This window comes from Engraulis encrasicolus, chromosome 12, assembly GCF_034702125.1.
Source record: "Engraulis encrasicolus isolate BLACKSEA-1 chromosome 12, IST_EnEncr_1.0, whole genome shotgun sequence".
NCBI classification, from domain to species: Eukaryota; Metazoa; Chordata; class Actinopteri; order Clupeiformes; family Engraulidae; genus Engraulis; species Engraulis encrasicolus.
In genome coordinates, this window is record NC_085868.1 from 19,290,884 (window position 1) to 19,303,597 (window position 12,714).

At 40.9% G+C, this 12,714-nt stretch overlaps 1 protein-coding gene across 1 annotated transcript; it reads right to left on the reverse strand.

Moving 5' to 3' along the window:
- Positions 1-5,287: 5,287 nt before the first annotated feature.
- Positions 5,288-12,197, reverse strand: LOC134460385 (uncharacterized). Its single transcript, XM_063212815.1, has 10 exons — positions 12,138-12,197; positions 10,454-10,538; positions 10,179-10,328; positions 9,619-9,812; positions 7,606-7,742; positions 6,919-7,012; positions 6,419-6,527; positions 6,088-6,311; positions 5,618-5,789; positions 5,288-5,522 (listed from the first exon to the last, which is right to left on the reverse strand). The coding sequence occupies exons 2-10, from the start codon at positions 10,533-10,535 to the stop codon at positions 5,386-5,388; spliced, it is 1,299 nt and encodes a 432-aa protein (XP_063068885.1). The 5' UTR covers positions 10,536-10,538; positions 12,138-12,197; the 3' UTR covers positions 5,288-5,385.
- Positions 12,198-12,714: the final 517 nt, after the last annotated feature.

The window sequence follows — 12,714 nt, forward strand, 5'->3', positions numbered from 1 at the left end:
AAAAACACACACACACACACACACACACACACACACACACACACACACACACACACACACACACGTGCACGCACACATACACATACACATACACATACACATACACATACACGCTCAGCGCGCATGCACACACACACACACACACGCACACACACACACACACACACACACACACACACACACCACACACCACACACACACACACACACACACACACACACACACACACACACACACACACACACACACACACACACACACACAAACACACACTGTTATTGACCCAATTCACTGACATGTTTAGGTAGGTCAAAGATCACCTTCTCCTGCTGCATACTAAATACATTCATAAAGGCTCAAACACATCATATATCTTAAAACCAACTAAATTGTCCCGAGCCCAAAGTCATTTTCCAATCCTTTTCCAAATGAAAATATTATGAACTAATAAAACCTCTTCATGAACCTTGACACATTTGTAAAGTGGCCATAAGAGTAGACCGTATAAAATAGTTGTTATATGAGATGCTTGAAGTATTACATTTGAGATCCTTCTATGGAGCAACTTACTGTTACCTATTGTTAAAAAAAAAGAAAAATACCAACATTACAGCCATCCTTTACCTACACAAAACATCTTTGGCAATGCCATTCTAGCTATAACTTTTACACTTTTAATAGGCTCTGTCTGACACCAGTTTTATATATGAATAGAAGTGTACAACCATGGCTGGATTGGCCATAGGGCTGACAGGGCATTTGCCTGGTGAATAATTTAGAATTAAATAGTTCAGTCGAGTTTGCTTCTTCGGATATTTCACCAGTGTAAGAAATATTACTTTTCTCAAAGCCTCACAAAGAACAAGCCTTTACACCTGTTTTTCTCTGGTATTCTTTCTCAGCGTTCTGCATGCGCCACTGCATGTAGTGGCAGCATAATGTCAAAAACATGAACAGAGTTGCCTGTCACTCTAACTTTTAGTACAGCACTGTTCGGTTCCGTACAGGTCTGTTCAGTTCGGTACAAATACTACAATGCAGTGTACCTTTACAGGCCTGGTTGATTCTGAATTAAATGTGTCATGTAAACGTAGCCATTGTCTCTCTTACAGTAGGCCTATTACACACTGCTGGACCAGTCTTCGCTGAAAACGCTAGGGCTGACCCTACCATGTCACAAATGGTAGGGCACTCGTTTGCTATGCGGCCAACCAGGGTTCGATTACTGTACCAGCCCGGGTCTTTTGCCGACCCTTCCCCGTCTGTCTCACTCTCCTCACTCACTTCCTGTCATAACCTTCACTATTCACTATCCTGTCAAATAAAGTCGTCCCCCCCCCCCCCCAGTCCTGTGGACAACCTTGTCTGTTTAAGACCAAAACATTATAGGCTTCCTATTCATGCATTTTACTGGGTGAAGGTCGGCGAGATGGTCCAGTGACGCGTAATGAGGAGGCTGTTTTGATGCCTCTATTAAAAATGCTTCCCCTTTCCCCATCCCAATTAATCACTACACCCTCCTATGCTCTCTACAAGGGTGGAACAAGATAAACAGGAGAGACCCAGGGGTGTGTGTGTGTGTGTGTGTGTGTGTGTGTGTGTGTGTGTGTGTGTGTGTGTGTGTGTGTGTGTGTGCGCGCGCGCGCGCGCGCGCGTGTGTGTGTGTGTGTGTGTGTGTGTGTGTGTGTGTGTGTGTGTGTGTGTGTGTGTGTGTGTGTGTGTGTGAGTGTGTGTGTGTGTGTGTGTGTGTGTGACCCAGGGCTGTGTTTGGATAAACATAAGTGATTTAGTGGCAAATCTTTACTGACTTGTCTTTACATGACACACACACGCGCACACAGATGCGCACACATGCACACACACACAAACCTACACATATGCACATATGCAAGCATGCACGTACACAGTAAAAACTGGAGTGTCAATTTTACTCTTTAAGAGTTAAATTTAACCTCCTGTCAGATAACATTTGGTCCCGCTCAAAAATAGAGTAAAATTTACTCTTTGGCCAGTGTAAGATTTTTAGAGTTAATTTGACTCTATTTTGTGTCAAAATTAACAATGAGGTGTGTAAAAATATTTAACACTATAGACAGTGTAAGATTTTCAGAGTTAATCTGACTCTACATTGTGTCGAAATTGACAATGGAATGTGTAAAAACACTGATCTCTTTACACTGCCAGAGTAAAATTATTTCACTACATAGAGTAGTTTCCATTATTGAAATACACTAAATAGTGTATATTTATTTCATTTTATATTAAATTAGTTCACTACATAGAGTAGTTTCCATTATTAAAATACACTACATAGTGTGTATTTATTTCATTTTATATAAAATTATTTCACTACATAGAGTAGTTTCCATTATTAAAATACACCGCATAGTGTATATTTATTTCATTTCATATAAAATTAGTTCACTACATAGAGTAGTTTCCATTATTAAAATACACTACATAGTGTATATTTATTTAATTTTATATAAAATTAGTTCACCACATTGAGTAGTTTCCATTTTTAAAATACACTATATAGTGTACATTATATTACTGAAATAGTATTGCTTTTAACTGCTATAACATAAGAAAATACATACAATCAAAGTACTGTAGCAGCATTTATTTGCCAATAACCCCTCGGAGAAAACAATATGGTTCAATATACATAGCGAGTCATTCTCTCCATTCTTGGATAAGGAAGATCATCAACATGAAAAGCAACAAAATCTTTGTCCGAGTCACTTCAGAAGCAAATAAATGTTCTTGAACAGCTTCTGTAAATAAAGGTAAGGTGAGCAGCACCTTTTTGTCCTGTATGATCACAACTGAATGACTGACTCTTTTGCATGCTCATGAATTTTCTGGACAATATCTTCCAAAAGTAGTCACAACAGAATTAACAACAGACTGGGCAATACCTGCTGCTTTTAGATCGGAAATGACAGAGGCACAATTATTTACAAGGTGCTGTGAGGATAATGCTGGCTCTGACTCAACTTCTGCCCCATATGGCTGTTCTGCTGGATTACCCCCCCCCCCCCCCCCCCCACCCCCCCCCCCCCCCCCCCCCCCCCCCCCAAAAAAAAAAACAAAAACAAAACAAAACAAAAAAACAACTATTGAACAAACATGAGCATCCCACTTGGCCACATTGAAGATAAAGAGTCCTTCCCGTACAGAGCCCATGTAATAATTTGAGATGCCTTCCAAGATTGTTCGTTTACTCCACCAAGATCATTTAGAAAGCACTAAATTGTTTAAGGTGATACTGTCCCATTTTTGGAAATTATTTTACACCTCCCCTTCAGTTCAATAATAGGGTTTTACCGTTCTCCTTTACTTTCAACTGTTCTCTGGGTATGGCAGTGCAAACTTAACCTCCAAGCTAGCAGTTAACATTGAGTCCTATTAGACCAGCTGGTGGCTAACTGGTCTCATAGGACTCAATGTCAACTGCTAGCTTGGAGGTAAAATTTGCACTGCCATACCCAGAGAACAGTTGAAAGTATAGAAGAACGGTAAAACCAAGGGGAGGTGTAAAATAAGCTTTTTCCAAAAATGGGACAGTGTCACTTTAAAGGACCACTTCAGTCAATTTCAATAAGCTGTTGCATTGCTCACGCTACCCTTGACTTGTCAGAACCCGGTGATGCCAATTTTTTTCTTTCAGAGATCTGAGCTATTGTAATGGGGGGAGCTTTTGTTTACTTTTTAAAAATTCTTGATATAGGCCTACTACAAATATTTTCTCAAGAGGTACCACTGTTTGCTAGTTGTCTGCTGATGTTGCATAACCTTTTTGCATAACCTTTTTTGGGAATAAATCAAGATGGTTTTTTTTAATGTAAACAAACACCTTCCCCCATTACAATGACGAGGATCTCAGAAAAGGCTGGGGAAAAAAATCTTAAGGTATTGACAAGTCCAGGGTAGTGTGAGCATTACAACGGCATGTTGAAATTGGCTTAAGTTATCCTTTAATTGAGTCTAACGCACCATTCTAGCTCGTAACTCTGCAATTCTTGGCGTTTCCTTAGTTTTCCCTACATCAATGTTGTAAATGGAAGTTTGGAGAAAAGTGAAAAAGTTGTTCAAGGCAGGACTGTAAGATGTACCAAAGACAAAGTGGGCCTTGAAGAGTTCATCCAGGGCTCCGACTGAGGTGGTGCCTTGGCATGGAAGTGCGTGCTTGTCGATGGCAATGAAGAAGGAGTGAATGCTGCTTTTTGTGGGTCCCTGTGCAAGGAGGTAGGGCTGACGGCTTTCAGTGATGTTGTCTAGATGCTGCTGCAGACTTGTTCCCGTCTATGACAAAACACATTCAATAACACAATTTATTAGAACAATAACATGACATCACTCTCAACTCTAAAAAATAAAGGATGTAAGAATGTTATGTTACTAGTGGTTGACTCAGGTTTGAGGGAATGATGTGGAGTGCTGTTGGCCCTGGCAGTGAGGGTGACCATGTTTAAAATGATGTTAGAAAGTGTAAGGGTAGAGGAGTAATGTTTGAAGAGGTGGGCTCAATAGTGGACTCATGTTTGAGGCTGTGCGTGTGCAGGATATTATTCGTATAGTGCACACTTCAAGCTTTCATATGGTATATAACAAGCTACGATTGCCAACTGCAGAATGACTCTAGAGGCCAAACATGTTACTGCTGCTTTTCATGCCTCTTACACTTGAATGACTGCACATCCTACCTGCACTACCTCAACACACACACTTGACTTGATAGTTTAGTACTAACTAGGGCTGAAACATTAGAGCATTCTGTGGCCATGTACAATATGGTGTAAAAAAAAGTATAGTGGGAGTGCGTTATACTACTGTTACCAGTCGTCATGGTAGAATATCCCTCCTGGTGGTGATGATGGTGGTCACGGTGATGATGATGATGATGATGGTGGTGTTTTGTAGTGATGGTCTTTTTAACTTTTTAACTTATTCACTTATTTATTATTGTTCTAGCCCCCTCTCCTCCTTTTTATGAAGCTGCTAATGCACTTTTTACAAATGCACTTTCACTTTTACTAATGTACTTGATGTTTTTAACAGAGATATTTCTATTTTCTTTAACATCTCTATTTCTATCTATCTTATATATACTTTTTTAACCTCCTGGTCTTGTGTTGCATGTATGCTGTCTGCTGTTTTGAAATGAATTTCCCCATGGCGGGATAATAAAGGGCATACTATACTATACTATACTCCCCGACTATAAATGGTGTGTGTGTTTGTGTGTGTGTGTGTGTGTGTGTGTGCCGGGGGGACGGTGGTGGTCTAGTCTGGTCTAAGGAAAGGCTTCATGTATGGGGTATGAAGTGTTGTTGGAGTGGAGGGGTGGTGGGAGGACTTGATTCATTGTCAAATATAATTCTAGTGTACCTTTTGGAATTTGATTAGGTGATCCACTGCATTAGATGCTGATATCTTCCCTGGCTTCTTGCGTCCCTGTGCGGATGGCGGTAGCAGATGTAGCAGCAGTATGATGGCAGACGTATCACTGTCCCAGCCTTAAGTCAAACAAGCATCATGTTAACATTCAGCCATACTTTTCCACCGTCCTCAATATATTTAGCAACATGCTTCTCCACATTCAAAGACTTACCATTTTCAACTTCAGTGGATGTCTCAGCATTGTGCATCAAATCAAGAAGGTCTGTGGAGGGGACCAGTCCATGGCTTTCCTTAATGACTCTTGCCCTGAAAGTGGTAGGCCATCTCTCCAGGAATTTATTGGCAGTCTGCTCGCCAAACATCAGTCTGAAATCCTGCTCTACCTGTAATTTGAAAAGGAAAAAAAGGAAAGGAGGACAACTGCAGTCAGTACCTTGTGCAACATTTTACAATAGGCCTCACTCTTCAATCAAGTCAAGTCGTCTTTATTGTCGATTTCTTTACATTAGTGGTCATACAAAGAATTTGAAATAACATTTCTTACTTTCCCATGCAGACATAGACGTAGACTTTAGGTGTGGACATAGACAATTTGACATAGACAATACGCATACATTACACCTAGAGTACCTATAAAATACCATTACAGACATATAATGAATGTAGAACTAGATGTCTTACCAGTCCTGGTGTGTCCAGGAACCGTGGAAAAACTGAGAAGACCTCTGCAGATTTGTCATGGTCATTGACCATTGCTTGGCGGTAACTGAAGGTGGTTTTCATTTTTTCACGGATGGTTTCCTCATCAGCAGAATGTCTCAACACAGCGATAGCGGATTCCACTTCCTCATCAGTCAGGACTTCGGCAGTAAAGGGTGTAGTACGTCCATGGCCTGGCCCACCAACTTTAAAACAAAACAATTTTGTTGTTAATGTTTAGAACTGCACAGTTGTATATCTTCCTTTAAACACACTTCACAGGTTGACCATTCACCCACATTATAAATGTTACCTTTAGGAGATTTAACTGCTGGAACTCTTTCCTCAGAAGCCTTTCGTTGAATGGTCTTCAACCGCCATGCAATGTATCCTGAACCACTTTCCGGATCGTAGTAGTGTTCCTATGTATAATATACAGTATGCACAGTATAATGTACACTCATACGGTAACACTTTATTTTAGTGTTACATCTATTAGCACTAGCACATACAATGTTAATGCCTGTATACTGTATAAGTAACTTGTAAGGCAAGTACTAAGCAAAATCAAACATTTGTTAGGCATGTGTTTGCAAATGTCTTGTTCATGCACAATTAGGGATTTATTACCAATATAACCTTAGTAAGGACCTAACAAATGTTTGATTTTGCTTAGTACATGCCTTCAAAGTTACTTATACCGGCATTAACATTGTATGTATTCGTGGTTATAGATGTAACACTAAAATAAAGCGTTACCATTCATACAAGCAACAGTTTGAAGGGGTGATATATTGTAAAACCTTTACTTACATAGCCATTCTGTGAGTATGGGTCTTCAAGATATGGAAACAGAGCGATAATCCCCTGTGCATACATCACTTTCACACTCCGCGGCGGCGAGGTCCTGGTGTATTCAATAAACAACATTATTATATGGTTGTGACGTCATCGGTCGAATGCTCCATTCATTTCAACGGGGCTCCCCAACGTTCGCACGTCTGTTATTTTTCGATAACGGACGGGTTGGTCTATAACAGACCGCTGTCAATGGCAACAAGACTTTTCACTGCTAAAGCGACTTTTCAACAAGACTCTAATCAGCTGCTGTGATAGACAACACCTGTTGTCCTGGCTAGCTGTTGCCGAGCGGTGTTCCACAACGGCACTGTTTTGTTTTGCGCAGCAACAATCTTAACATTAAATAGGCCTAAAGAAATGTCCCCGCCATGTGTGAATCATTTAAGTATATCCATATAATAAGCGGGTTAACTTTCGGCGAGTCGGTCGCTTTGTGGAATAGCAGCACTTCAGAGAGAACAAGACCCCTCCGCTCCGCGTCGGGGTCTAAAGATTCTCTGTCGTGCTGCTATTCCACGGTAGCGACCTTCTCGCCGAACGTTAACCCTTACTTATTAGAGGACACTGAACACCATAATCGAAAGAATAATTGCAATGATGTTTAACTGTCTCATGATAACACATTTGACCTATACTTACCCATGTGTTTCCGTCATTTCTGCAGCAAGTATGTTGATGAGCCGTCTTCTGGTTGAATCTGTGATTGATTTTGTTTTTGCATACTCCTCGATGATACGGTCACCTCCAGGCTTTGTAGTCAGGATTTTTTCAATCAGCTAAAAGATAACATATGAAGCAATGTATTTTGAAAAACTGTTGGTAATTCTGAAACAAACAAGATACATACGGGTCATTTCACGTGAAATCAGACACTTTGGGACCCGACCGACCCGGATTTCGATCATACTTGGTGTGCCTTTTCAGTAGCAAGGTAGCACCCCAGAACTGCATTGGTTTGAATCTGACACTAATATTAAGGGAGAAACAGACTAGGAAAGGTTCACATGTGAGGGTAGGACACTATACATTCAGCCTTGAATATATCAGTCAGTGTTAGTCACAAAAAGATGCCTGTGGTGTTGTTTGAAAGCTCTTTTCTGGCTCTACATATTACACAATCACCTTGGAATACAACTACTCTCAGAATATGAATTATGATGAATTGAAAAATTAAAAATTGAATATCTAAAAAACTCATATTTTAAAATGGCCAGTTCCTTGTCCAAACGTAGCCGGCAATGTCATGAGCAGCACCTAAAATGCTGGTGTTCGGTTTGTTATTCATTTCAGAGAGAAGTTGACTCACAAATATGGCATCATACAGACCACTTACTAATAATATGGTAATACCATAGTAGCATCACATGACAAAACAAAAACAAAACAAAAATGGTCAGTGTCCATGGTCCCAGGTTTCAGAAACTAAGACAGATGTCCATTTATACACACCAAATGATGATATGTGAATGTTTGAACATTCCTTCTCTGTGTACCTGTGCCATCTTCCCTTTACCGTACTTTAAAGAGATAATCAATGGCTACACTCTCATTTTGTACTCTACCAGTGCATTCGAAGCAGCAGCTGTGTCTTTTGTAGATAATGTATAAGTACGTCCCGTTGCAGTTACAGGTTCCACTACCAGAAGCACATCCTGATGATCCATGACAAGTCTATCTAGTCTGAAGGGAAAAGTGAAGGATGGAGATGGCCCATGAGGATGCAGGAAGTTCAGTTTCACCTCTCCAGTGCTCGGCATACATTCCTCAGCACATGCTAGCCACCAGTTGCCATCATATACAGCTACAATATACCCTTTGATGCTTGAAAATGTAACACATTCCTTTACTGAGCTCACTCTTTCAACTCTGCCTTCTCTGAATGCTGAAAATGGCCTAACTTCCACTGTGTCCATTGACAATGGGCAGAAGCTGTGTAGTTTTTCAGTACCTGGAATAGTTCTTGCAGATTCAAACCTTTTCAACAGGTTCTCAGCTTCATGATGGTACATCTCTGTTGTGGCAAACTGGCAATGGATGTTCTTGATTGAATAGCATCTTGAATTATAAAACTATAGTTTTAAAAACGTTCCTGGTTCAAGGGAGTCAGTCAAGGATAATGTCAAGAACATCCATTGCCAGTTTGCCACAACTTCTCTCTGAAATGAATAACAAACCGAACACCAGCATTTTAGGTGCTGCTCATGACATTGCCGGCTACGTTTGGACAAGGAACTGGCCATTTTAAAATATGAGTTTTTTAGATATTCAATTTTTAATTTTTCAATTCATCATAATTCATATTCTGAGAGTAGTTGTATTCCAAGGTGATTGTGTAATATGTAGAGCCAGAAAAGAGCTTTCAAACAACACCACAGGCATCTTTTTGTGACTAACACTGACTGATATATTCAAGGCTGAATGTATAGTGTCCTACCCTCACATGTGAACCTTTCCTAGTCTGTTTCTCCCTTAATATTAGTGTCAGATTCAAACCAATGCAGTTCTGGGGTGCTACCTTGCTACTGAAAAGGCACACCAAGTATGATCGAAATCCGGGTCGGTCGGGTCCCAAAGTGTCTGATTTCACGTGAAATGACCCATACACGATGTGCAAATTAAACCCCGTATATCCACCCACACCCACAAACTCACAGTTTTTGCTTCATAGTTGATGCGGCAAGGCCTTTTAGGTTGACTGCCTTGGGCTGCAACGGGTTCCTCAGCTGGCTCAAGGGGTTCCTCAGCTGGCTCAAGGGGTTCCTCAGCTGGCTCAAGCAGGGAGAAGTTGAGGATCACTGTGTCGTCAGATGCAGTAGACCCTGGAGATGATGTGAACTGAGGGTTACCTGAGCATTGGAAAATATTAACACAATTACATTACATTACATTACATTACATTACATAGCTGATGCCTTTGAACAGAGCGACCTACAAGGAGGAAATTCAAGCAAGTACAGAGTAAGGGGTTGGCACAGAGTACAGCAGTATACAAGTAATTAGTAGCAAAATTTAGATAATAAACAAAGATATCTAGGTGCAGTGTACAGTTGCAACAGCATTGTCCAACACATGGTCAAATAAAATGTAGCAAAAAAAAAAATAAGATACATAAAAAAGTGTTAAACAATGGCTTCTAAGCAGTGGCTTACATAGTTCAACACTTCCACCTAAATGATGTATGTGTAAATCATATGCAAGTAGGCAACACTTACCAGGTGCTTCATTGGCCAATGAAACTAGGAAAGGTCCATGGAACTCTTTTACGAGCTCCTCAAAAACTTCGGCGTCTACCTCTGTGTTAGACTGGTCATAAACTTTGAGGTCCAACCATCTGTCTTCGGGGATGTTGAACTTCAAACTCACTGGAGTACAAAATAAATAGTGCACAAAATGATCTGATGAGAAATAATTGCAGTATGTCACCACTTTAAGTTACATTAAGCTACATTAAGATAGGCCTACTTTCAATTCAAATTAGGCGACTAACCTTCTCTCAAGAAATCATCAAACGTCAGTTCAAGCATCTTTATGTACTTCTGCACTCCACCAAATGAGACACGCAACAGCATTTTCTGTTAAATTTGAGAAAGTTGAGAAACTGTTAATACCCGTCAACATATTCACACATTAACACACTCACACAGTTGGATCAGGAACACTAACGAGCTGGTTTGTAGGATACCTGTATGGGAGGCACTGATCAGAACATGAAACACAGTCATCCTTTTCCATGTCCTTATGAACTTCTTAAAGCCAACTGAGTTGCCTCAACACTACACATCCACATAACATCTGTTAAATAGATGATTGCATATAATTCTTCAGCAAAACATGGGAAAACAGGTAAATTGCTCCTAATTGCAGTATCCAATCACGTGGCCTCTCTCTCTCCCTCTCTCTCGCTCGCTCACACACACACACCTTCCCCATCACACTCTCTCCTCGGTTCACCCATTTGCGCTGGCCTTCAGCTGCACCAGTGTTCTAAACAAAACAGTTGTCAGGTCACACACACACACACACACACACACACGCACGCACGCGCACACACACACACACACACACACGACAGAGCGAGCCTGCCAGCGCGCGTGCACACACGACACCCTTTCCACACTCATATCCCCTTCCTCGTCCATTAATTGGATTGCATTTACCAAACTTGCAAAAATAAAGGCTAGTCAGCAGATGACTCTCAACTACTACAACTTTCAAAGCAACTGAAACGCGTCGACAACAATACACCCTTTCCTATTCCACTCACACTTCTTCCTCTGTTGAGCTGCACTGACGAAAGCTGCACCGGCTAAGCGAAACGCTAGAACTCGGTGGTTCTCAACAACAGCATGAGTCAAAAACACCACAGTTGACACCAAACCCATATTTGACGCATGTGTATGATTACCGGCATCGAAGACTTGGCAAGCCATGCAGGGACTAGTTCTAGATGTAGCTATGTTACGTGACGAATCAATAATCACTTTTATATACTACACGTGTGTCCACGCATGCCCAAACAGAACATTCCTGGTATCAAGCATCAACTACGAGCGGGCAGTTTAGCGTGCTAATCTATGAGGTGGACGAGTAGATGAATCTCTCAAATCTACAACTTACCATAAAACTGAGCAACACTTAACTATAAACGGTTTCCAACACTAACATATTCTTAATGTTAACATCGAGCATTTCTGGTTTCAGAGCCACAAATTAAGCACGAGCACATCACCTTGCAAAACATTTGGCACGTTCTCCAGTGAACTTTTGAACCGTTGCAATGCTAATGCCATTGGGGGAAACCCATACAATCTGAGAAACCACGTTGTCAAGCTAGCTAGCTTAGCACTACATTTTGGTACGGGTAACCCAAACTCAGCAAACAAGAGAAAACTACAATAGGCTACTCACCACACCACACGGCGTCAGCATGCAAGCAAATGCAGTCGGATTTTGTTTTCATTTAAAACAACTATTCATTGGTCTACTTCTAAAAGCTATGTAGCCTAATATTGCAGTCGAATGCATCAGTGAAAAATACTAATTGGCTAGCCTACATATATGCATGCCTAATTTAACCTAATACACATACAGTAGTCTATCATCAGCATCAGTGTATTGAAAAATGTTGGTCATAAACAGCAAAAACTCGATAAATATTCAAATCCACTTACCACGCAGGGAGAGAAACTACTTCCAACATGCCATGCCAGCTCCAGCTCCGGTTCTAGAATTTTCGCGGGGAATCATCAAACTGCAGAGTTATTTTGTCTGAGGAGTTACTCTGCCTTTTGTTATAACCTCTCTATCAAGAGAAAAATAGATTTACACTGAAATGTTGACACTCACTTTTTTACTCTCACTTTTGACACTACCATTTGGAGGAGTTTACTCTGCCTATTGTTATAACTACTCTATTCAGAGGAAAATGTGTTTACACTGCAATATTGACACTCCATTTTTTACTGTGTACAAACATATGTGCGCGTATACAAACACACACATGCAGGAACCTACACAAATGAGTGTATGTAAGCAGGCACGTACACACACGCACACATCCACCCGCACGCACACACACACACACACACACCTGCATCCTTTGACATGCGTACACACACACACACACACACACACACACACACACACACACACACACACACACACACACACACACACACACACACACACACACACACACACACACACACAGACACAGAGAGTCATGGGAGAGGCCACTGAGGGTGATAA

Bases quoted from the DNA above. Each gene is read 5' to 3' on its own strand.
- LOC134460385 (XM_063212815.1), bottom strand. From the start codon at position 10,535: ATGCTGTTGCGTGTCTCATTTGGTGGAGTGCAGAAGTACATAAAGATG. The intron at 6,312-6,418 runs GTAACATTTATA...TTTGTTTTAAAG, and splicing joins AGCAGTTAAATCTCCTAAAG to TTGGTGGGCCAGGCCATGGA. The intron at 5,523-5,617 runs GTAAGTCTTTGA...GTTTGACTTAAG, and splicing joins ATCCACTGAAGTTGAAAATG to GCTGGGACAGTGATACGTCT.